The 22,539-nt window shown below is 40.6% G+C and overlaps 1 protein-coding gene across 1 annotated transcript; it reads right to left on the bottom strand.

Moving 5' to 3' along the window:
• Window positions 1–351: 351 nt before the first annotated feature.
• LOC121515474 lies at window positions 352–19,714 on the bottom strand. Its single transcript, XM_041796265.1, has 13 exons — window positions 19,221–19,714; window positions 18,350–18,443; window positions 16,958–17,045; window positions 16,378–16,714; window positions 16,116–16,209; window positions 15,841–15,928; window positions 11,936–12,242; window positions 10,483–10,576; window positions 10,280–10,367; window positions 7,640–7,958; window positions 4,847–4,940; window positions 4,678–4,765; window positions 352–3,670 (listed from the first exon to the last, which is right to left on the bottom strand). The coding sequence occupies exons 1-13, from the start codon at window positions 19,279–19,281 to the stop codon at window positions 3,101–3,103; spliced, it is 2,322 nt and encodes a 773-aa protein (XP_041652199.1). The 5' UTR covers window positions 19,282–19,714; the 3' UTR covers window positions 352–3,100.
• Between the last annotated feature and the right edge of the window lie 2,825 nt (window positions 19,715–22,539).

Genomic DNA, 22,539 nt, shown 5'->3' with positions numbered 1-22,539 from the left:
ATGAAAAGGGGTTAAAAAGTGACAAAAAATGGATTATAGAGTGGGTAAAACATGCAGGAAGAGTGGTTTAAGAGGGGTTAAAATCTTGCAAAAATTGGTAAAAGAGGAAAAAAGGTGCAAAAAGTATCAAAACAGGGTAAAAAGTGTCAAAAATGGGGGCTAGATAGGACAGATCTCCCTGGTATTGACCAAAAATGTCCTCCATTTTGAAAGAAAATGCTAATACTACTACAATATTAATTTAATCAGACCAAAATATTGATTTTTTTTTTTGTGGATTTGAAGGTCCGGCCCCCGTGGTCTCTGTGGAGAATAAATCTGGCCCTTGTGCAGATGGTCTTGATGACCCCTGGATTAGAGTCAGAATCAGATTTGACACCAGATTTGTAGTTCAGTTAACTTAATGTATTTTTTCACATTGGTAAAAGAAAACATTCAGAAACATGAATGTAAAAACCGTTTCATGATTCCTGATGAAAGCGGTTCAGTGTTCTCTGGTTGGTATTTAGCTTCAATGGTCTGTTCTGTAGATGTGGGCTGCTTTCAGTGGTTTGTAACGAGTCCTCCCATCAGCTACATCCTCCTGTGATAAACACAATTTAATGTTTGCAGTCACGGAACACGTGAAATAAATATAAAATAAGGCATCAGAACAGAGAAACAAGCCAGCTTCATCCAGAAACAGAGGCAAACATTAAGAAATATGGTAAAGTATTCATCTCTCTTTCATCCAGACATTCAAAAAGTCTTTAAAGTTTTTATAAAGTTTCTTCTTCTCTCTGACTCGAGGAGCTCCTCTGACTTTAAATAAAAATACAAAAACGTGTCGTAAATAAATAAAACTCTGACAAACACATAAAAGCATTAGTGTAGTTTTGATATGAATCCACTCCTTCATCTTCAGTCCAAAGTGGTCGATAATATCCCAGGTATATCCCAGGTGAGTCTTCATACAGGTGTGGTTTAAGAGAACGTCACTCAGGCAGAGCTGCACAATCATCAGGATTTATCGCCTTTATAAAGAAAAGCTGGAAGGAAGGGGACTCTTCCTCCAGACTCTGTCCCTTTTAAATAAAAAAGCAGGTTTTATATTAAACTGCTCCATCTATGGTCTGCAGGCTCTACTGGCCCGATGTAAACAAACACAGTGAACTGAGTCGACTGGGTCTGGATCAGTTTGGTACGCCGCGGTACGCATTTATTTGCAGTTATCAAAAGTTGGAAAGGGTCCCAGTTAAAGGACCTGGACCATGCCAGTTTTTAGCACCCTTCCTTAGGGGGGCCAAGCTAACTTTCCATCCCTGAACAGTGGGGCTAAACAAACAATAGCGGGTTTACACTGACGTCACTGTGACACGGGGTGAAAATGAGAGACAAAGAGACTAATATCTGCTTAAATGAGGGATAGCTGGACTAAACTGAGATCCAAAATGTTTCCTGGACTGTGGATTATGATGTGTGGTTATAAATCTGGTTTCTGTCTCTTATGTGGACCCGATACCTAATCCTCTGTCACCTTAGATATTATTTTACTGTCTGCTGAAACTGCAGATCAGAGGAGTGGGGTTTAGATTATACTCATCACTACCAGCAGGTAAGCAGCATGATGCTTTGTTAAAGCTCCACAGTACTAACACTAAAACTTTGTAAATAAACCAAAAAGCTTTTAGCTCCTCTTGTTGTGTTGTTGACCTATCACTGCAAATATGCACTGGTGTGCAGAGATGCTGAGCAGTTATGCAGTTATTTAGGGAAAAACACCCCTTTTCATGAAACGTGGCCTTTAAGACTAAAGATTAGTCTACTGTCTGAGAGGTGTGCTGCAGTTTTTATGACACACAAACTTTCCAGGGAACATTTTCACCTCTGTATGACTCTAAAATAAATGATTATGTAAATAAAGTCAGTAAATATTACTGTGGCCTTGCTATTACTAAGTCATAACCGGGAGATAAATCAGTCTGAGGCTCTCAGCTGCTTTTTATCTGTGTGTGGCACCATTAGCATGACGAGGATGTGGTCGTTTTCTTAGGTTTTCCTTCATTCAGAGAGAAACTTTAATCAGGAAGGTGCTTCAGTGAACAGATCTACATTGCCTTTAATAAAACACACGTCTGTTATTCTGAATATCTAACATGGATGTCAGAATCTGAGTGGTATGTGGGCGGGATCTGACACACCTGTTGCAGGTGCGGGTGGGAGTGGACAATAATGGTCAGAAATCCAGCGGGAGTGAGATTATGGAAGAGTCCGGCGACAGCTCTAGTCTACTGTAATATCCCAGCTTCATCTTGTCTTCATTGATGTGACTCCAAACATTTGTATGAACAGCTTCTATTAGCTGAGGGTCTGGTCTGACCACGGGGACCGTCATCTAGATGGAGTTATTACAGACGGCACTCTAAGGCTGAAATAAAGTTGTTTCAATGTATTGATTCAGCTGTTGGAACTTTCTGACACTCAGCGGCGGGAACAGCAGACCCACGCTGATGTCACATGACCCCCCTCTACAGATTTTCTTTTATCGACTACTTTGGGGTTTAGCGTACCAAACAAAACCAAACCAAACTGTACTCAATCAAACCGGACCATCTGATGGAGATGTGGTTTAGCATCTCCTACCAGCAGCGCCGTTTGGCAGGATCATCGTTAGTTTTCTACGTGTTTTCTCTCAGTCGGTCGTTCTAAATATAACTTCTGTTAATACACGTCGACTGGAACCGTCTGTGAGCGTCCTTCTACAAATCTGTTCATGTTCGAACCGTTCTCTATAAATAAACTCGCCGGCCTTACTAAAATAACAGTGAGCTGATAAATTAGAATTAGATGGACTTAGACTGTCACCATCGAGGTCAATACCCGACCCCTTCCCTCTGGGCATAAATCCTGATCAGGATGATCCTACTGAGCATGTGCAGCTCTCCTGTTCACCACTGTGCAGCGTTCTCTCCATCCTGCAGCGCCTCAGTGTGGAAGACAACCATCCAACCGGGTCTCGACCTTCGACCTCTGATCTCCTCCGTCAGTGTGAGGAGGTTCACACCTCTGCCTTAGACCAGTCTGTCTCTACGGAGACGCTCCCCGTCCCCGTGGCGAGTGTCTACATGAGGGCGTTGAGGTGTCCCGAGTGTCCCACAGAGTTCATCATCAGTGCTCTCTGGTCCAGCACCTCTCTCTCTCTTCCCAGCGTCGCTCGCTCCTGCTCCACCAGCGCCCTGTCCCGCTCCACCGCCGCCCGCTCTCTCTCTAACCACAGCCGCTCCGCCTGCACCGCCGCCCTCTCTCGCTCCACAGATGCTCTGTCTCGCTCCACCATCTCCCTCTCTCGCTCCAGCACCACCCGCTCTCTCTCCACCAGCTCCCACTCCCTCTCCAGTCCTCCCAGCGGGCCCTCGCAGGCCTCCGGGCCCCGCTGGTTCTGATCCACAGCGTCAACAAACGCCTCCTGAGCGTAGTCCGAGGTGACCGAGGGAGGAGGGGGCGGGGCTGAGCGGGAACGGTGTCTGGGGGTGGGGTCTGGGTTCTGATCGTCGTCCTGGGTGACTGGAGTGAGGAGGGGGGCGCTGCTCCCCAGGCGGCCCTCCATCGCCTCGTTCATCAGGTGAAACCACGGCCAGGAGGAGGCGCCGTCGGCGACGCTCTCCATCCCGACAGGAGGGTACTTCAGATCCTGAGGGGGGAGAGAGAGGAGAGAGAGACGAGGAGAAGGAAGGAGAGAGAGGAGGAGGGGGAGGAAGGAGAGATAAGAGAGGGAGGACAGAGGAGAGGGAGGAATGAGAGAGAGGAGGGGGAGGAAGGAGAGAGAGAGGAGGGAGAGGAAAAAGAGAGAGGAGGAGGAAAAAAGAGAGAGAGGAGGGGGAGAGAGGAGGGGGAGGAAGAAGAGAGAGGAGAGAGAGAGAGGAGGGAGAGGAAAAAGAGAGAGGAGAGAGAGAGAGGAGGGAGAGGAAAAAGAGAGAGGAGGAGGAAAAAAGAGAGAGAGGAGGGGGAGAGAGTGGACGGGGAGGAAGGAGAGAGAGGAGGAGGAGGAGGAAGGAGAGAGGAGGGGGAGGAAGGAAAGAGAGGAGGAGGAGGAAGGAGAGAGAAGAGGAGGAGGAGGAGGGAGGAGAGAGAGGAACAAGAGAGGGGAGGGGGAGGAAGGAGAGGGAGGAGGAAGGAGAGAGAGAGAAGGGGGAGGAAGCAGAGATAAGGGAGGGAGAGGAGAAGGAGAAGAGGGAGGTAGGAAGGAGGAGAGGGAAGAACAAGAGAGCATAGGGAGGAACGAGAGAGAGGAGGGGGAAGAAGGAGAGAGAGAGGAGGGGGAGGAAGGAGAGAGGAAGGAAAGAGAGAGGAGGGGAAGGAAGAAGAGAGAGGATGAGTTGTTTTTCATCATTAATATTCAACATTAATGTGAAATCAGCCACGGCTGTAAATATTCCCCAACAATCCCCTTTTTCCTCCACTTTTATGTAAAGGACATCTAAATAACAGCTTTTTTAACTGAGTGGTTATTTGAAATGTTGGTCTTCAGGCTCCGCCTCCTCTTCACCACAACAGTCTCATATGACAGGATTTTAAACCCAGTCATCAGATGTTTAAAGACCCAGGTCTGTGTGAATATCTGAGCCTTTAGAGAGTCTAATAGCAGCCAGAGAGTCTGGAGCAGAGCCAACGTTAGGACGCCGTTCGTTTATTTCTTACCTTATATCTCCTCTTCAGATTGTCCCATTTCTTCGCCATCTGGTGGGTGGAGACTTTCCCCTGCAGGCCGAGCTCCTTCAGGATGGCTCTGAGATAAAACCGACCTCATGAACATCAGAGCAGACTGACAATAAAGACCTAATCGTTCGTAATGATCGATCAATCTTACTTCCAGGCAGCTTTAGCGGCGTTCCTTCTCCCGGTGAAGAGCACCTCGTTGGCGGCTCGTAGTTTGATCATCCTCCTAGTGTCCTGATCCGTCACTGCAGCAGAAACATGGTTAGAGATGGGTCAGAGGACCAAGGAGGTCAAAATGTTTGATACTGCGAGACGTTTTAGTACTAAAGCTTTAACCCTTAGGTTACCTGGGCACATACTCTGCATTCTGTTTTGTAACTTTGGAACCAGTCTGTGTTCTGTTGATGCGATTGGCATGAAACTGCACAAAGATGTGCATTTTTACTCATTTTTAATTTTTCAAACCAAATCATTACATTGACCAGTTTGGTATTGTGCTCAGGAACAATACTTGCGTATAAATCCCTTGGGGACAAAACTCGCCCATTTAAACCCATCATAACTGATTATCTTGATTGCAAGTTTGCAATACCATGTGTGACTTTAACTGCCATTATCTGTGATGAAATTTTGAATGGGGACCTTAGACTTGCAATTTTTACTATTAGCCACCAGATGGCGCTATTACCCTTTTTGGGCCAAGGATGTATCTGTAGGGCACTTAAAAGACACACAGTGGGATTTTTTTAATAGCTCTGTGAAATTAAAGCATAAAGAAATAAAATAGAAATGTCTGTGGGAGTTGATATGAGTATAAACTTGGGTTCTGCATGTTAGATTTGAGGGCTGTCACTTCACACTCACTTGTGAAAATGAAGCGGTGGCTCACTGTCAATGAGGCATTCGAAATGTATTTGATTAAATCACAATCCTGAAAATTACCAAAGATTTCTAATGTCATGATTAGAACTGGAGGTGATTACAAAAAAACAAATTTATACACACACATATATATATATATATATATATATATATATAGATCTATATATATCTATATATATAGATCTATATATATGAATACAACCATATAATGTAGGGGTCAAAACGTTTCCTAGCGGTCCATCTTTCGCATAGTTTCCAACCATTTCTGGACACCACACTAAAATAAAAATGCATCAGACTTGATGTTGGTGGAAAATGATGACGTATGACCGTCTTTGATAATAAAAAAAAATCCACATAGCATTTTCTATATAGAAAATATCTTATTATATTTATGTTCTGCTGAATTGAAAATTAAATACACAGGCATTTAAAGGATTAAAAACACAAACAATCCTGAAAATTACCTTTTTCTATGTCATGATCAGAGCTGGAGGTGACAAAAAAACAAATGTTTTCAAAATAGATACAAATGATAGCATTCAGAGAAAATGTCCCCCAGGGACATGTGTGTGCAGTTTTTAAAAGGTCGCAAAGGGTTAAAAAAGATTTTAAAAACAGATCCATTTCTAAATAAATGAGATGTACAAATGCAGGGTTTTCAGTGACAAATTAAAGGCACTTTTCAATCTTTTTACATAGGGCTGGGTAAAAAAAAAAAAAAAAAGATTTTCAAATTTGATCAATTTTTTGTTTGAATTTTCAATACTGATTAATTTTTTTCAAAGATCAATTTTTTATTACTGACTGTTAAGTCTATGTTTCAGTTTATTATGTTGATTGATCAAATGTGTTGGTCAATAAAAAGTTTTTTTCAGGAAACAAGTTTGGGGTCATTTTTTAGTGTGAACTTTAACATTTTAAATATTAGACCTACTTAGAAGGTTTCTCATTAATAATTTAACTGAGGGTACAATTTCTGCCATTAGTTCTCTAAGACCCCCTTGCATCCTTGCATATTCAAGCAAAACAGGTACTGTAGCTGAAATATCCCTCAATAAATCGATATTGAATCGAATCAAAAATCGAATTGAATCGGGACCTTGTGAATCGAAAGCGAATCGATTCAGGAAATCAGTGCCAATACCCAGCCCTAGTTTTAAAGTTTCCCAGCCCTTTATAGCCGTGGTAAACTGCATGTTTGTACAAATACACGGACTAAAACAATCTTTCTGATAACAAAAATGAATTCAAATGGGTTAAATTTATTTACACAGGTCAATAAATAATCAAAAAATCAGATGTTTGTGAACGTAATTATTTAGGGTTTGGGTTGTCATAGCGATGTCTAAATCTCTTTTTTCCTCCTACTGATAAATCAACTTTAATAGTTTCTACAGCTACTCAGCTCTGTAGTTCCCTCAGACCTCCTACAGGGGGCAGCATAACCCAATAAAAAGAGCACAAAAACCATCTTTATCCAGTCGACAACACACTTTTCCTTTGACCAAAAATGAAAATGCTTTAGAGCAATTGAGCCAGTGCTCTGCATTTAGGTCGTCATAATATCAGCAAATAAACTTCAATAAAATACCATCACAAAATAAAATTTAACTGATAGATTTTATAGCATGGTGACAAAAATAGAAGCCCTAGAAACCTAAAAATGGGTCGTTTCCGGTCTTTATTCACCCAGAGTTACAGGCAAACTCCTGCTGAAACACACGGCCCAGGTTTTGATTCTATAACTTTACAATATTTTCAGAGGGAAGATGGGACCTGACTGCTATGCCGTCTGCCGTCACAATTTAAAGATAAGAAATAAATTATTTTTAGAATCTAGGGATTAAAGATCTCCTAATCCAAATCAACAAACTCTAGTCATCAAAATATAAGAGCATGCCTTAATAATAAAGTAAAAACAGGATTAAATATTCCACTTTTATAGCTTTTAAAAGATAAAGACATTAAAAATCAACAGCAAATTTATAAAATAACATTAAATTCTGTGAAAAGGCCTTAAAAATCTCGACTAAAAAAGATCAAATCTTTTCCGTCTTACTTTTATAGGAGAGGTCTGAGGGGGTCGAACACTCCTCCCCGCTGGCGTCGATGTACGTCACGTTCCCATCGGCCTCGGCGTTGTCCCCGCCCACCATGCTCTCCAGCTCCGACACGCTGCTCCTCTCCACCATTGGACAGTCTCTGTCGGGGGGCGGAGACGAGACAAAGACGCCGTCTTCCTCGCTGCTCCACACCGGCGTCACCCTGGGAGCTTTTCCCGCCAGACGTCCCTCCAGAGCGTCGCTCATCAGCTGGAACCAGGGCCAGGAGGCGGGGTTAGTCTGACCCTCCATCCCCCGGGGAGGAAACTTCAGATCCTGCAAACAACAATGTTCCTGAAGTTAAAAAGCTGAAAGAAACAAAAGTTAAAACCAGAGTGATAAAAGAGCCAACAGAATCTTATTTATTTAGAAAATATGAGGAGAAGGTAGAAGGTTCTTATCGGAGGTCTGAGATTTCTCTGTTTATCCGGCCTCATTTTTACACATATTTGTCTAAACCAGTGTTACTCAACCAAAGAGCCAAATTGTTGAAAAATACATTTGCAAGAGCCACAATCTAAGTGGTGAAAAATGGAAATTTAAATAAGTTAAAGGAGGCAAAAGTGTTCAAAAAGCTGCAAACTCTGGGAGAAAAGTGGTGATAAAGGGCAGAATGTGGCAAAAATGGCTGGGAAGTGACCAAAATTTAAGTTAAAGGTGGCAAAAAATTGTCAAAAAGTGGCAAAAATCTAATATAAGGTGGGAAAAATGGTGAAAAATCAGAGAAAAAGTTGTGGAAATGGACAAAAGACTGCATTTAATTGCAAAAGGCAGCTTAAATGGGTGAGAAGTGGCAAAAATAGGCAAAAAGGGGCTAACACTGAGAGTAAAGTAGTGTGGGGAGAAGTGGCAAAAATGGGTGAGAAATGGCAAAAACAAATGAGTTAAAGGTGAGAATAATGGTCCAAAATTGGCAAAAATGTGACCAAAAAAGAGTGAAAAGTGACTAAAATGGGCAAAAACCAGCAAAAAGATAGAAAAATGAGAATTAAATGGAATTTAACTGCAAAAGGCAGCTTAATGGGTGAGAAGTGGCAAAAACATGGACAAAAACTGTAAAAAGGATAAAAGTGGCAACAAGAACAATCATATATACCAGTAAAACAAAGAACACAAGGGCACACAACAATTATTACATACAAGACATGTATCATATGTACGTGGAAACATGCATCACACAATGACAGAATGAAACTAGAAAAGCACTCAGAGAGCGCAGACCTCCGCCATTAGCCCCATCTCCCAACAGTGAAGAATCCTGTAATAAATTCCTGGATCGGTCCCCATGTGCCCCCCATCACGGCACTTGCCTATTACTCTCTCCCCGGTAGGGTGGAGACACAGAGAGGTGAAGCTTTGGCTTTGCTACAGGTGGACTGTCATGGTGGAAGCATTGCCTGCCGGTGCCAACAGATGCACTGACAGTCTCACCGGACGACTGTAAGTCATGGCAGAGGGTGAATATTCCTCTATTCCTCCCAGCATTGTGAGTATTCTCGCTACAATTCGCTGTCTTTCTCTCTGTTATGCTACGACTCATCTCCTCGAACAGGCGTGCGTCTTTAAAACTCTATAAACTCCAAAACTTTGAGTAGAAACACACCCAAAAATGCTGCTGAGATTGTAGTTATTCATGTCTGCCATCTCCTGGTGTAAAGGGGTAACAGCGCAGAGCTCCACCATTAGCTCTATCTCCCAATAGTACAGAATCCTTTAAAAAATTCCTGGATCCAGACGGTGATCCAGATCAGCCCCAAAATCTAATCAGTACTTCCTTGTGCCATTTCTGACATTTCCTGAAAATTTCATGAAAATCCGTCCACAACTTTTTGAGTTATGTTGCTAACAAACAAACAAACAACTAACAAACTGACCTGATCACATAACCTCCTTGGCGAAGGTAAAAATGGCTGAAAAGTGGTTAAAAAATGAGTTACAGGTAGCAAAAATCGTCCAAAAGTGGCAAAAAATGAGTGAAAAGTGAAGAAAAAGAAAATGTGCAAAAATCAGCAAAAAGGTGTAAAAATGGGCAAAACGCATCAAAGCATGGCAAAATGGGAAACAGTGGCATTTAATTGCAAAAAGCAGCTTAAATGGGCGAAAAGTGGCAAAAAAGGAAATAATATTTCAAATTAAGACATAAAAGAGCCACAAATTATCACAAAAGAGCCACATGTTGAGTATCACTAGTCTAAAAAAGTTTGAAGTAATTCTTGTTTTAATTGCAGCAGTGAATCAGGATGTTTTCGATGTTTATTTGCATTTTAGACTATTTTGCCTGAAATAATTTGAACATAGAAAACAGTAATTTAGCTGATATTGGGTGTTTTTAACCATTGTATAAAAATCAGTGTAAATCTTTGATTTTTTACTAGAATCACACGGATGTTTAAAGATCTGGTTGTTATCCTTCTGTCCAAAGTCTGGTTGTTCACCTTTATTTTGAGTTTTCTGTATTTTAAAGACCCAACCAGGGACAGGCATGGCAGATTATCTCTGTCTGTAAATGCTGTAGTGTGTGCAGCGTTTACTTGTCCCCATACAAACAAACATTACATAAATAACATTTATTAAACCCAACTGCTGACTGTTGTCACCTTAAACTTGGTCTTCAGGTTGTCCCACTTTTTGGCCACCTGGTCAGGTGTGATCTTCCCCGTCAGACCCATCTCCTTCACGATGCCCCTGCAGACATGAATCAGTAATAAAACTGTTTATAAATCCTTTATTTAGCAGCATGATGAATCTGATGGTTGGTGATGATCCTCACTGATATGTGGTCTGATTTTTGCTCCGTTACCTCCAGGCAGGTTTGGCGGTGTTTCTCCTCCCGGTGAACAGAGACTCGTTGGCCGCTCGGAGCTCGATCAGACGTCTGGTGTCGTCTTCAGTCACTGTGATGAAGAGCGAACATCAACACGTTTACCTGACAACATCTCATCACCTTGAATCTTTGACTTTGTTGACCTTTTTTAAAAAACTCTACATCAAGGATGTCAGACTCAGGGGCCAGATTCTGGATTTAGGTCTAACCTGAGGGCCTAACAGGGTCAACAACTAAACAGAAACTGTCATCCTCATTTTCACCAATAATGAACCGAAGGCTTAAATCAGAGATAAAAACAACAAACTCGACACATGAAATCATCAGTCAAAATAAAGTTTTTAAAAGGCAAATATACAAGCTAGAGTTAAAATCATAAAGCTCAAAATATGAGGTCAAATCTGAAAATTAGGAGTTTTAAATGTCAAAATATGAGATAAAATTTGAAATCATTAGTTTTAAAGGTAAAAAAGATACACAATTTTACATTTTGAGTCTTTACGGTCAAAATGTGGGATTTGAGTTCAAACTTAGGAGTTGAAAAGGTCAAAATGTAAAATAAAATTTAAAATCATAATTTTTAAAGGTCAAAATATGAGATAGAAATTTAAATGATGAGTCCCAAAGGTCAAAATATTGGATTTTAGGTCAAACTTGGAAGTAAAAATGGTCAAAAAATGAAATAAAATTTAATATTATGAGTTTTAAACTTCAAAGTATGACTTAAAATTTTTAATTTTTAATGTAAAAATATGAAATGAAAACACATTTTCCCACATGGCTGACCTTTTATCTTATTATTTCTATTCTTTCTTTTTCAAAATTTTGTGACTTTACAAGGATTTTTAAATAAACAAGGTAAAGTTTACATTTTTAGACCGGAGGAACTCTGCAGACCTCATACTGGTGGGCCAGTTAGAGTTAAAATAGGATTTGATTTTGCGGGCCAGATTTAACTGTACCACCGGCCGAATTTGGCCCCCAGGCCTCGAGTTTGACACCCCTGCTCCACATGGTTGTCCTGCAGAAACAGAGGTCACTTGAACTTTCCTAGTTTAAAAATGAACCTTTCTTGGGTCAAGGTGTAGCTGGGAGGAAAGAATTGATCCGTCTGATTATTACAGGAGACAAAGTTTTACTTTTCTTTCTTTCATCACATCAGAGTTCTCATCTTTTAGTTTTCTCTGTTGAAGGTAAAACCTCCGCTGGTGCAGCGTGACATAATCGACTTTATTTCTGATCTTCTGGGATGGATGAATAATTAAATAATTAGTCAAATAAACAATTTATTTTGATGAGCAGTTTTTGACAGATAAAAGGAGGCATCCAAACTGGAGCTATGGATTTAACTTCAGTCAGTCTTCCTTGTAGAATAGTGATCCTGACATTACCCACAATGCATCTCATGTAGTTGTACAGCTGTTCTCACATTTGTAGGAGAACTCGGCCATGCGGTGCAGCTCTCCCAGCGCCGCTGATCCGTTCTTCTCTTCGTTGTCCACCAGCAGATCCATCTCAGACTCCGTCAGAAACTCGGCCATGCCTCCTCGGCTCCGCCTCGCTCGCTTCTTCGGCGTCGGAGACAGCGGCTCGCAGTCCTCATCTTCGTCCTCCACGATAGGCGTGAGGATGGGCGCCGCCCCTGCGAACCGGCCCTCCATGGCGTCGTTCATTCTGTAGAACCAGGGCCAGGAGCTCGGGTTCGTCTCCACGCCTCTGGCAGGAAACTTCAGCTCCTGGTAGACAGAGAAGTCTGCAGGTCAGTATTACCAAACTGTCAGAGCGCGACTGTCCCTCCTTCCCTAGTCCAGACTCACATCGCTCCATGCTCAGCCTCAGCATGATGACCTCTACATCATGATGTCATAATACTACACTTATTAAGGGCTCTATCTGCAGTCTGAAGCTGTAGTGAGCATCAACAAAAAAAAACTCCTTGAGTAAATCCAATCACAGTATTCTGACCATCCACAAACAACGCAGTACAACACGGTCTATCTTTTCCTCCTCATTCCAATTTCCCCCACTTGCATAGAAACTAGGGCTGGGCAATTAATCACAAATTAGACCAAATCGCAGTATGGCATGCTGCAGTATTCAAATTGCAGACAGTGCAATATTTCTTTAACCTGAAAAGTGTGAAAATACCAGTTTGATACAATCTTTTTTCTTTTTTTATCCTTTATACCAGTGTTACTCAACCAAAGAGCCAAACTGTTGAAAAATACCTTTGCAAGAGCCACAATCTAAGAGGTGAAAAGTGGCAAAAACAGCTTGAAGTAGTAATAAAAATAAGTTAAAGGTGGCAAAAAATGGTCAAAAAGCAACCAAATTGGGTTAAAAGGGGCGAAAAAGGGGAGGAACAGTAGAAAAAGGGTCAGAAAGTAGCAAAAATTGGTGAGAAGTGACAAAAAATAGTTACAGTTGGCATGAAATGGTCCAAAAGCGGCAAAACCATGAAAAAAAATAGCTAAAAGTGATTAAAATGGGGAAAAAGCTGTCAAGATTGGCTAAAATGGGCAAAACTAGGAAAAAGTGGAATTTAATGACAAAGGGAGCTCAAATGGGTGAAAATGCAGAGAAAAAAGGGCGAAAATGAGATAAAAGTGGCAAAAAATGGGAAGAAACCTGCAAAAAGTGGCAAAATGGGAAAAAAAATGGGGATGCACGATATTATCGGTAGTATATCGGTATCCGCGATAATAGCTTAAAAAGTTAATTATCGGTATCGGCCGATAGTAAAATTTACATGTGTATGGCCGATAATGTGATGTCATAATTAAGCGCACGCGATGACGCCAGACGTGTGCCAACAACAACAATAAACAACATGTCAGCTGGGTGGGAAAAGTCTGAGGAGTGGGAACAAGACAGCAAAGCTGCTGTTTGCATCGCTTGTAAAGTACATCAGATGTGTGGAGGAGCTCGACAACATGCCTTTAACACCACCAGTTTAATTTCGCATCTAAAAAACCACCAACCTGATGACTGCAAGGACTATAAACAATGACAAAACTTTGTGCCAGGGAAAACTCAGTGGCAGCCTCTATTTCAGTCATTCAACAAAGCTAAAAAATACAGCAGTGACCACCCAAAGGTAAGGAGCTGAACAGGAAAATCATTGAATTCATAGCTCTTGATAATCAGCCTTTCAGCGTGGTGGAATATACCGGCTTATGGTGCATTTAAAGCCCTGCTACATTATACCTAGTAGGCGCTTATAGCCTTACCTGAACTGAAAAACTCGGTAAAGCTAAACATATTAGCTTCACCACGGTATATAGACATCATCACGTTTAGCCTCACTGCCTCCGTGGATAGATGAGGATTTCACTCTTAAAAAGTCTGTCCTACACTCACAGGAGTGCTGACTCAGCAGCCGCAGTTGCAGCTGCTTTTGCTAACATGTTTGGGACACTGAAAATAGAGATAACAAGAACATGCATGTCGTCCTACGTGACATGCGCGAAACATGGCAAAAGCAACGACGGACTTCTGTGTGCCGTCTCCCGTGCACACACGAAGGTGCACAAAGGTGTGTCCAGCATTGGAGATGTTTGTGTCACTGTGTTGTCACAGTGCTGTTTACAGTGAAATGCCCATTAAACTTGTTGCTTAGTTAGTTTGTGCTGTTTAAAGCAGAATCAGGAGAATTACTTTAGTTGAAGTTTTATTTCTGTTCATCTTGAGTCTCAGAAATGTAGAATTATAATTAAGCTCTCAACTATAGCTAGTTTTTTTGCATTTAAGAATAATTTGTTGTTGTTTTTTAAAGCCTTTTGTCAGGAGTATCTCAGGGAGCCATCCTGCAAACTGGCTGAGTAACAAGGACAATCAGTCTAAATTTATAAGCTCTTTCTTTTTTGCACTGTGGAGCTCAGTGTCAGCAGGTTATTGTGCTGCTGCTTATTGCCCTCAAAAATGCAGATGACTTTGGCTGTACTGTTAAAAATACATGTAAGCATGTAATACACATGTAACCCAAAGACATCACTGTAAGTTTGTCATTAGTGTATGGCTGTATTTGAAAAAAAAAACAACAATATATCCTTCAGTTCTGATAAAAATCAAATGTTTTGTCAGTTTGTACAAAAATAGACTACCAATATTTAAAAAAAAAATTGTAGTCCATGATAGAATTGGTGTTTATGACAGTGGAAAAAAATGTAAGTAAATATCGGTATCGGCCAAAATTTGTTTCAAAATATCGGCATATCAGATATCAGCAAAAATCCAATATCGTGCATCCCTAGAAAAAAAAGTAGGGAAAAAGTGGTATTGAATGGCAAAAGATAGCCCTAACAGGCAAAAATGGGATACAAGTGGCAAAAATGGACAAAAAAGTGGTTTTCATAGGCAAAACGTTGCTTAAATGGGTGAAAAGTGGGAAAAAATGGTGAGAAAGGGCAAAAAAAGTTTCCCTTATTTAAGGTTTTCTGGGGGAATAATATTTAAAATGAAGACATAAAAGAGCCACAGTATCACTACTTTATACCTTATTCAAACCTTCAAGTATCTTTTTTATTTTATTTTATTTTTTTTACAAAAATCTTACTTTTCTTGCTCATGCATTTATTTTTCTTCATCAAATGAGAGTATGAGAAATGATCATCCCCTTCAATAAAGCAACTGATATCAACATTTCTATGTGAGCCAAAATGGCAGTAAGATATTTGACTCTAAATTCAGCCCTAGTTGAACTGATCTGATATTGTACTTGTTAGAATATAGAATGATTTCTTGCTCATGTTTGTTGAACAACAGAAAAATTAGGAACATAAATAATCACATTTCATATCGCAATATTGCAGGAAAAAATTGCTATTAGATTATTTTTGCATATGGTTCAGCCCTAACAGAAACAAGGAAAAAAACAGGATAGAGGGAGATGCCAAGGTACCAGGAGTTTTTCTTTCCTCACTCACTTCCTGTTAGCTTGCTTTATAAAGAAGAAATATCGTGCATTCATAATTCCAGCATCCCTGTTTGACTTCTTCTGATCTGACATTAAGACCAAACTATTCAGATGAAAACAGCAGCATACTTGACTGCAACTTTTACTTTGTGGCTTTTTCCTTGTCGTTTTGGTCAGATACGGCCTTCTTACACTCCTAGATGTCTCCATAGAGTAAGTTTGATCATGAATAATGTCCACACTCATGCATAAACAATCATACTGTGTCGAAGCAAACCTCCAACCGAGCCACAAAAGCTAGCAGGCATGGTGAGTGCACCCTAAAAGGTCCTGAAAGTCTTCCTATGTGTGCTTCCTTACGGAGGGTTTTATCTCCTGCACTGAGACGTGACTGTGAGCCATGGAAAGGTCTGACCTACCTTATATCTCCTCTTCAGATTGTCCCACTTCTTCGCCAGCTGATCCGTGGTCAGTTTGCCCTGAAGCCCCAGCTCGTACAGGATCGCTCTGCAAGAGACCAGACTCAAGTTTAAGCAGTTCGAAAGACTCTGGGTGAGTCTGAAATAAACCCATGTAGGTGAAAAAAAACTCTATTACATTACAGGTGCAAATATCAGCTTCTTTAAGAGTGCATTGATTAAAAATAAAGGATAGTAAACACACTAAAGGACCGTAAATCAGAGTGTTTTCTCACCTCCAGGCCGGCTTGGCTGAGTTTTTCCTGCCAGTGAAGAGAGCTTCGTTAGCAGCTCGAAGTTTGATCATCCGTTCTGTTTCCGTTTCACTCACTGTGAACGAGACAAACACGAGTAAATAGCCAGCCAACACACGGTTAATTCTGAACCGAATCAAACAGTTCAGGAGAAGGACGAGCAAACATGAAAACACCTGAGCAGCTCATAAAATAAACCATAGAAGCTTCATCTTTAGATCCGTCATCTTCGCTGTCTGCTTACTTTTGTACGAGCACTCGCTCATCCTCCTCCAGCCCATGGGGACTCCCTCAGCAGGCGGAGCCTCTGTTTGAACCGTCCCATCATCCTCTGCGGTTTCTGCTGCTACCGTGTCCTCCATCTCTGTTTTGATGAGAAACTCCAGGATGTCGGTGTTCTCCTGGCTCTGGTTCTGCTGGTTATTACAGCGGTGAGCGGCGTTGTTGGCGTTCTCCGGGCACAGCACCAGGTTACTGTTGTAAAGGCGACCCTGCATGGCTTCATCCATGATGTGGAACCACGGCCAGGACTCCACCACCCCTCCAATGTGCTCCTGACCCTGGTAGGGCTGCTTCAGGTCCTGGAGCGGACAGGAGAATGGAACCAAACACAAGAAACAGAGACCAAAGAGCTTTAAGAGACAAAGATTATGAAAGAAAAAAAAATTAAGACAAAAAAGTCATAAATTGAGTAAACAACCCACTACTGACAGGCCTTCCTGCATGCACATCTAGACCTCCACTTCCTCCTGCTACCCTCTGCCAGTGAAACATGCTTGGTACTCCTATCACATCTGTTTGACCACCATATGGCATTTCATTACCTTGTATTTCGTCCGCAGGTTGTCCCATTTTTTGGCGATCTGGTCAGCGGTGAGCTTCCCCTCCAGACCCAGACCCTTCAGGATGGTGCTGAGGAACAAACAGTAAGGTCAGCTGAGGGGAAATTTACCAAAATAAAGTCTTAAAATAAAAAGTTCAGAGTAGGGATGCATGATATTGGATTTTTGCCGATATTTACAGATTCATTTTAACTGATATCGGTACTGATATTTAGCCTAAATATTCTTTTAGAAAAAAAAGTATTCAGTCCTTTTGGACACTTTAAGGTTAAAGGATGACCAAGGAAACAAACTTTAGTCCTTAAAAACACTTTGAAGTTTAAAGATTGAGGATAAATAAAGAAAAAGACCTCATCTCACCTAAGTCTGCTGATTCAGACTAAAACTCCACTAATTTATTAGTAGAGATCAGTGTTACTCAACCAAAGAGCCAAACTGTTGAAAAATACCTTTGCAAGAGCCACAATCTAAGTGGTGAAAAGTGGCAAAAACAGCTTGAAGTAGCAATAACAATAAGTTAAAGGTGGCAAAAATGGTCAAAAAGCAGCAAAAATGAGTGAAAATAGAGAGAAAATGTGGAAAAAGGGTCAGAAAGTAGCAAAAGTGGGTGAGAAGTGACAAAAAAATGAGTAACAGGAAGCAAAAATAGTGCAAAAGTGGAAAAAAATGAGCGAAAAGTGACATGAATGGGCAAAAAGCAGTCAAGAGTGGAAAAACAGGGGAAAAATGGTATTTAATGGACAAAAAGTAGCTTAAAAGGGTGAAAGGTGGTGAAAAAATGATGAAAAGGGCAAAAATGGGATAAAAGTGGCAAAGAGAAGTGGCTAAAATGGGCAAAAACTAGGAAAAAAGTGGTATTTAATGATAAAAGGAAAATTAAGTGGGTGAAAATTGGGAGAAAAAATTGAAAAAGGGCAAAAATTGGATAAAAGTGTTAAAAAAAATGGGTACAAAGTTGCAAGAAAAGTGTCAACATGGGAAAGATGTAGGGGAAAAAGTGTTTTTAATGGCAAAAGGTAGCTTAAATGAGCAAAAATGGGATAAAAGTGACAAAAATTTGAAAAAAGTGGCAAAATGGGTTAAAAAAAAAGTAGGAAAAAAGTGGTATTTAATGGCAAAACGTTGCTTAAATAGATTAAAAGTGGCAAAAAATGGTGATAAAGGGCAAAAAAGTTTCACCTTTTTAAGGTTTTCTGGGGGAATAATATTTTAAATGAAGACATTAAAGAGCCACATGTGGCTATCACTGCTATATATGCCCAGATTTTACAGTCAGTATATGCTGATATTCATGGCCAAAATATTAGATGTAAATATCGGCAGAAGTGTTGATATCTGCCGATAAAATTGTGTATCCCTAGTTAAGAGTCGTACCTCCAGGCTATCTTTGCAGAGTTTCTCTTCCCGGTGAACAGAGCCTCGTTGGATGCCCTGAACTCAATCAGCCTCTTCACGTCCTCCTCCGTCACTGTAAGGAACATGACACCATGTCAAAAAACAGGACTCTAGTGAAATCTAAACGATAGTGACACTTGGTTGATACAACAGCAACAAAAATATACGTCCTGGATGCCCAATATTGGGCAAATTCTGCTTTAAATTCTCAAAAACTGCAGGAAAACTTCTGCACATGGTCTAACTTGCACAAATACATTCACCAGATTAAGAAAAGTGGGTGGAACAGGTGAGGTTTGAGGGTTTCCATGTCAGTTCTACCTGCCTTTCTTAATGTTTGCAATGAATTTGTGCAACCTGGACATGCTCTTTCTTTTTGTAGGAAATACGACTGAACATGATGAAGCTTTTGTGCTTTTCTGCAACCAGTGACTACAAAATTAATGGAAAATTGAGGCTTATTTTGAAAGCAATAGGATTTAAGAGTATCAAGCATTTTGACAATCTCAATATACAGAAATTCTGACAATGGTTTTGCAAAATAAAGAGTATTTTTAGGAGTTGGCTGCAATTTCTGGCAATCAAACATGAAGAACTGGCAGTTACTGGGAGTCTCAGACTGCCATTTTTGTTGCTGTGGTATTTAACAGGCTACAATGCTGTTTTATTACAACTGGAATCGCGTCATAATGAATAATTCTGGTGTGTGACAAACATTTCTTATTCCTTTAAAATCAAAAGTACCCAGATAAATAGTCATTCAGCTAAATTAAATACAGAAATGTGACTTCACGGTGCTTACTGCCCATCCCTGGGATAGTTCATCCTGTAAAAATGTTTGTTTTCTTACTTTTGTAGGAGTTTTCAGTGAATTGAGGCAGTGGGTTCAGGGTTGACTCCATTGTGATCATTGAAGGAGTGAGGGTTTCTGGGAGTTGTAGTCCTGTGAGGAAGGAAACACGGAGGGCTGGTAGTGTGCTGGTATTCGGGCCTGGCGTTAGCTGCCTCCGTTAGCGCATCTTCACAGGTTGGCCGGCTCCGGTTGTCCTACTGAAGCCCCTCTCGGTCCATCCCGTCAGGCAGCCCCGCTCAGATTCAACGGTTAGCCTCGGAGGCTAACTCCCGTTAAAAATACACAGGCTGATGTTAGCTTCCGCGGCTAACCTAAACAGCAAACAGACACGCCGCAGGGTTTCCCGCCAAGCGGGGACAGCGGTAACCGTTCACCGGGACTGATTCTGACCTCCGCTGTGCACAGTTTTGATATGCCATCATCACCGAGGAGAAGAAACCGGAGAGTAAAAACCGTAACCGTTACTGAAGCTAGCCTGCATCCCGTTTCCTCTGCTCTGAAAGGGGGTGCGTTCGATATTTTCATCGCCGTCTGCCATCCATCATGTGACTGGCAGCACGGGAGGGCGGGGTGGAAACTATCGAATAGAGTTCGACGAAGTTTATTTATTTAAAATCATATATACTTGTTTTTTTAAGAATTATTTAAAATGTGTATTTTTTACTCATATTTCTAAGAAAACATTTTAAATGAAATATTTATATTATTTTGTTTTCTCGATCTTAGACCATTAAAATATAATCATATATTTTTTCTAGATGATATAGTGGAAATGAGGGGAATAAAGTTAGGCTAGATTTAAGAGGTGTATGACAAAAAGATAAGATTTTTTTATTTTTCTTAAACTATACATTTGTAAAAAAAAAAAAAAAAAAAAAACAGGCTTAAAATATAGTAAACAAGAGGAAACCCTTGTATCGATACTGAGGTAGAAATCAATAGAATTAATAAAGGCAATTAAAGGTTTGGTGTTTAAAATGGAAGAGTCAAAACCACTGAAAATGTGAATTTGAATTCTTGTATGTTGATAAAGTTATCAATGAAAGGGCTGTGGTCCAAATACTCCCTCCAGAAGTGGCCAAAGCCTCAATGACTTCATCCACTCAATCATGCCCCTCTATGAAACACCCTTTTAGAGCCTACCAAACCTGTGGTTATTCGTCTTTTCTACAGATCTCCCATCAGGGTTCTAGATCTATCATCTCTGCCTTCATGCTTACTTACCATCTCCAGTATCTCCTTTTAGTTTGGTTTGTTTTTACCACTTTCAACCAGGCCTGTTCCAGGAGTATGGTCCCGGGTGAAGCCTGATATGAAGCCCTTCCCCAGTTACCTAAAATCAAGTTTCTAATTCAGGCTACCGACATTGCTCTGAGTTTCCGAGACAGAATTCCAAGTTCAGAGCACATCTTTTTATGATGCATCTCCAAGATAAACTGGAAGGCACTAAAAGGCCCCAACATCCCCAGCTTCAACAACATTCCACCCTCTGCCTTTGACTATGATGCCATCCAGTCTTAATTTTGGCAGCTATTATTATTTTTAGTTTTAGTCTTTAAATGAAAGGCATGTTAGCTTTAGTCACATTTTAGTCATGATGAAAACTACAATACATTTAATCTAGTTTTAGTCATTTTGACAAAAACTAAAGTCAGTTTTTGTCAGTTTTAGTCATCACAGATCTATTTTTGTTAGTCTTACTCTAGTTTTTGTCATGAAAAAAGGCTGTCGACGAATATTTTTAGTCGACAAAATTAACACTGATCTCATCAAAACATAACATTCCATCCTTGCCGTTTGCATGGAGGCCAGTCTAGAACAGCATGTTAGGGCCCGGGGTCCTTCATAGGAATTATTTTAGACAATCTAAATTAATTTGGATGCTTTTTATTCACTCTGGGCGCCTTATTCATTCACAGTACAGTGACAGTGATTTTAGGTGTATATCTGATGGACACCTATAATGACTTTAGCTCAAGGCCCCAAGTAATGGCCATCCTTTTCCTAGCGGTAAAACAGCCTCTAATTTTCAAAACAAGAATCAAAGAAACACATCAGCTCTGGGGATCCCAACATTTCAATGTCTGCAGCAGAAAAGTAAAAATCAAAAATAATTTATTGAATTTTGTGAGTGATAACCTTATGTTCTTGATATTTGCACTGCAGCAGACTGAACACATGAAATCTATAAACAAATTTCTTGATTGACTGAAATCTATTATAGACAGTAGAAACGATGACGATTGAGTCCGCTGCATTTATAAATGTTTGTGATGGAATAAACATCAGACTGAGGAGTCTGTCCCAATTATTGAGAATCTTGATACCACAGGTTTAAGAAAAGACAGTCTTTATGATCAACAGCATCACAAAGTAACTCAGTTTAAACAAGAACATCTACAACCCCAGTTCCAAAAAAGCTGGGACACTGTAAAATGTAAATAAAAAACAGAAGTCAATGATTGTCAAATGTCATAAACAACAAAAGGCAGGAAAAGTAACATGTCTGGGCATATCCACTTCCAGAAATCATCGTCTGTCAACACAGTTGGCCATGCCATCCACCAATGACAGTTAAAGCTGCATCATGGAGAGAAGAAGCCATATGTGAACAGGATCCAGAAACACGGCCGTCTTCTCTGGACCAAAGCTCATTTAACATGGACTGAGGAAACATGGAAAACTGTTCTGTGGTCAGAGGAAACCACAGAGTCCGTGTCCTGTGGACTAAAGAGGAGAGGGAGCATCCAGCTAGTTCTCCTGGCTCAGGTCTAAAGCCTGCATCTCTGATGGTATGGGGTTGCATTAGTGCCTATGGCGTGGGCAGCTCTAACATCTGGAAAGAAACTATCAATGCTGGACAATAGAGAGAGCTTTTAGAGCAGTGATACCCAACCAAAGAGCCAAAATTGTGTTGAAAAATATCTTTGCAAGAGCCACAATTTCAGTGGTGAAAAGCGTTGAAAATGGCTTGAAGTAGAAATAACAACACGTTAAGGATGGCAAAAATGGTCAAAAGCAGCAAAAATGTGTGAAATGGGGATAAAAAGTGGAAAAAGATGGGCGAGAAGTTACAAAAAAATGAGTTACAGCTGGTAAAAAATTGTTCAAAAGTGGCAAAGAAAGAGTTAAAAGTGAAATGGGTAAAAAAAGAGGAAACAAGTGGTATTTAACAGCAAAAGGATGCTTAAATGGGCAAAAAGTGGCAAAAAAAGGGCAAAAGGGCAAAAATTGGAAAAAAGTAGCAAAAATAGGGATAAAAGTGGCAAAAAGAAGTGGCAAAAATGGGCAACAAGTAGGAAAAAAAGTGGTATTT

The sequence above is a fragment of the Cheilinus undulatus genome, linkage group 9 (assembly GCF_018320785.1).
Source record: "Cheilinus undulatus linkage group 9, ASM1832078v1, whole genome shotgun sequence".
In the NCBI taxonomy this organism is placed as follows: Eukaryota; Metazoa; Chordata; class Actinopteri; order Labriformes; family Labridae; genus Cheilinus; species Cheilinus undulatus.
Note: the sequence above shows the minus strand (reverse complement) of the source record. Positions and strands in the feature narration are given on the sequence as shown.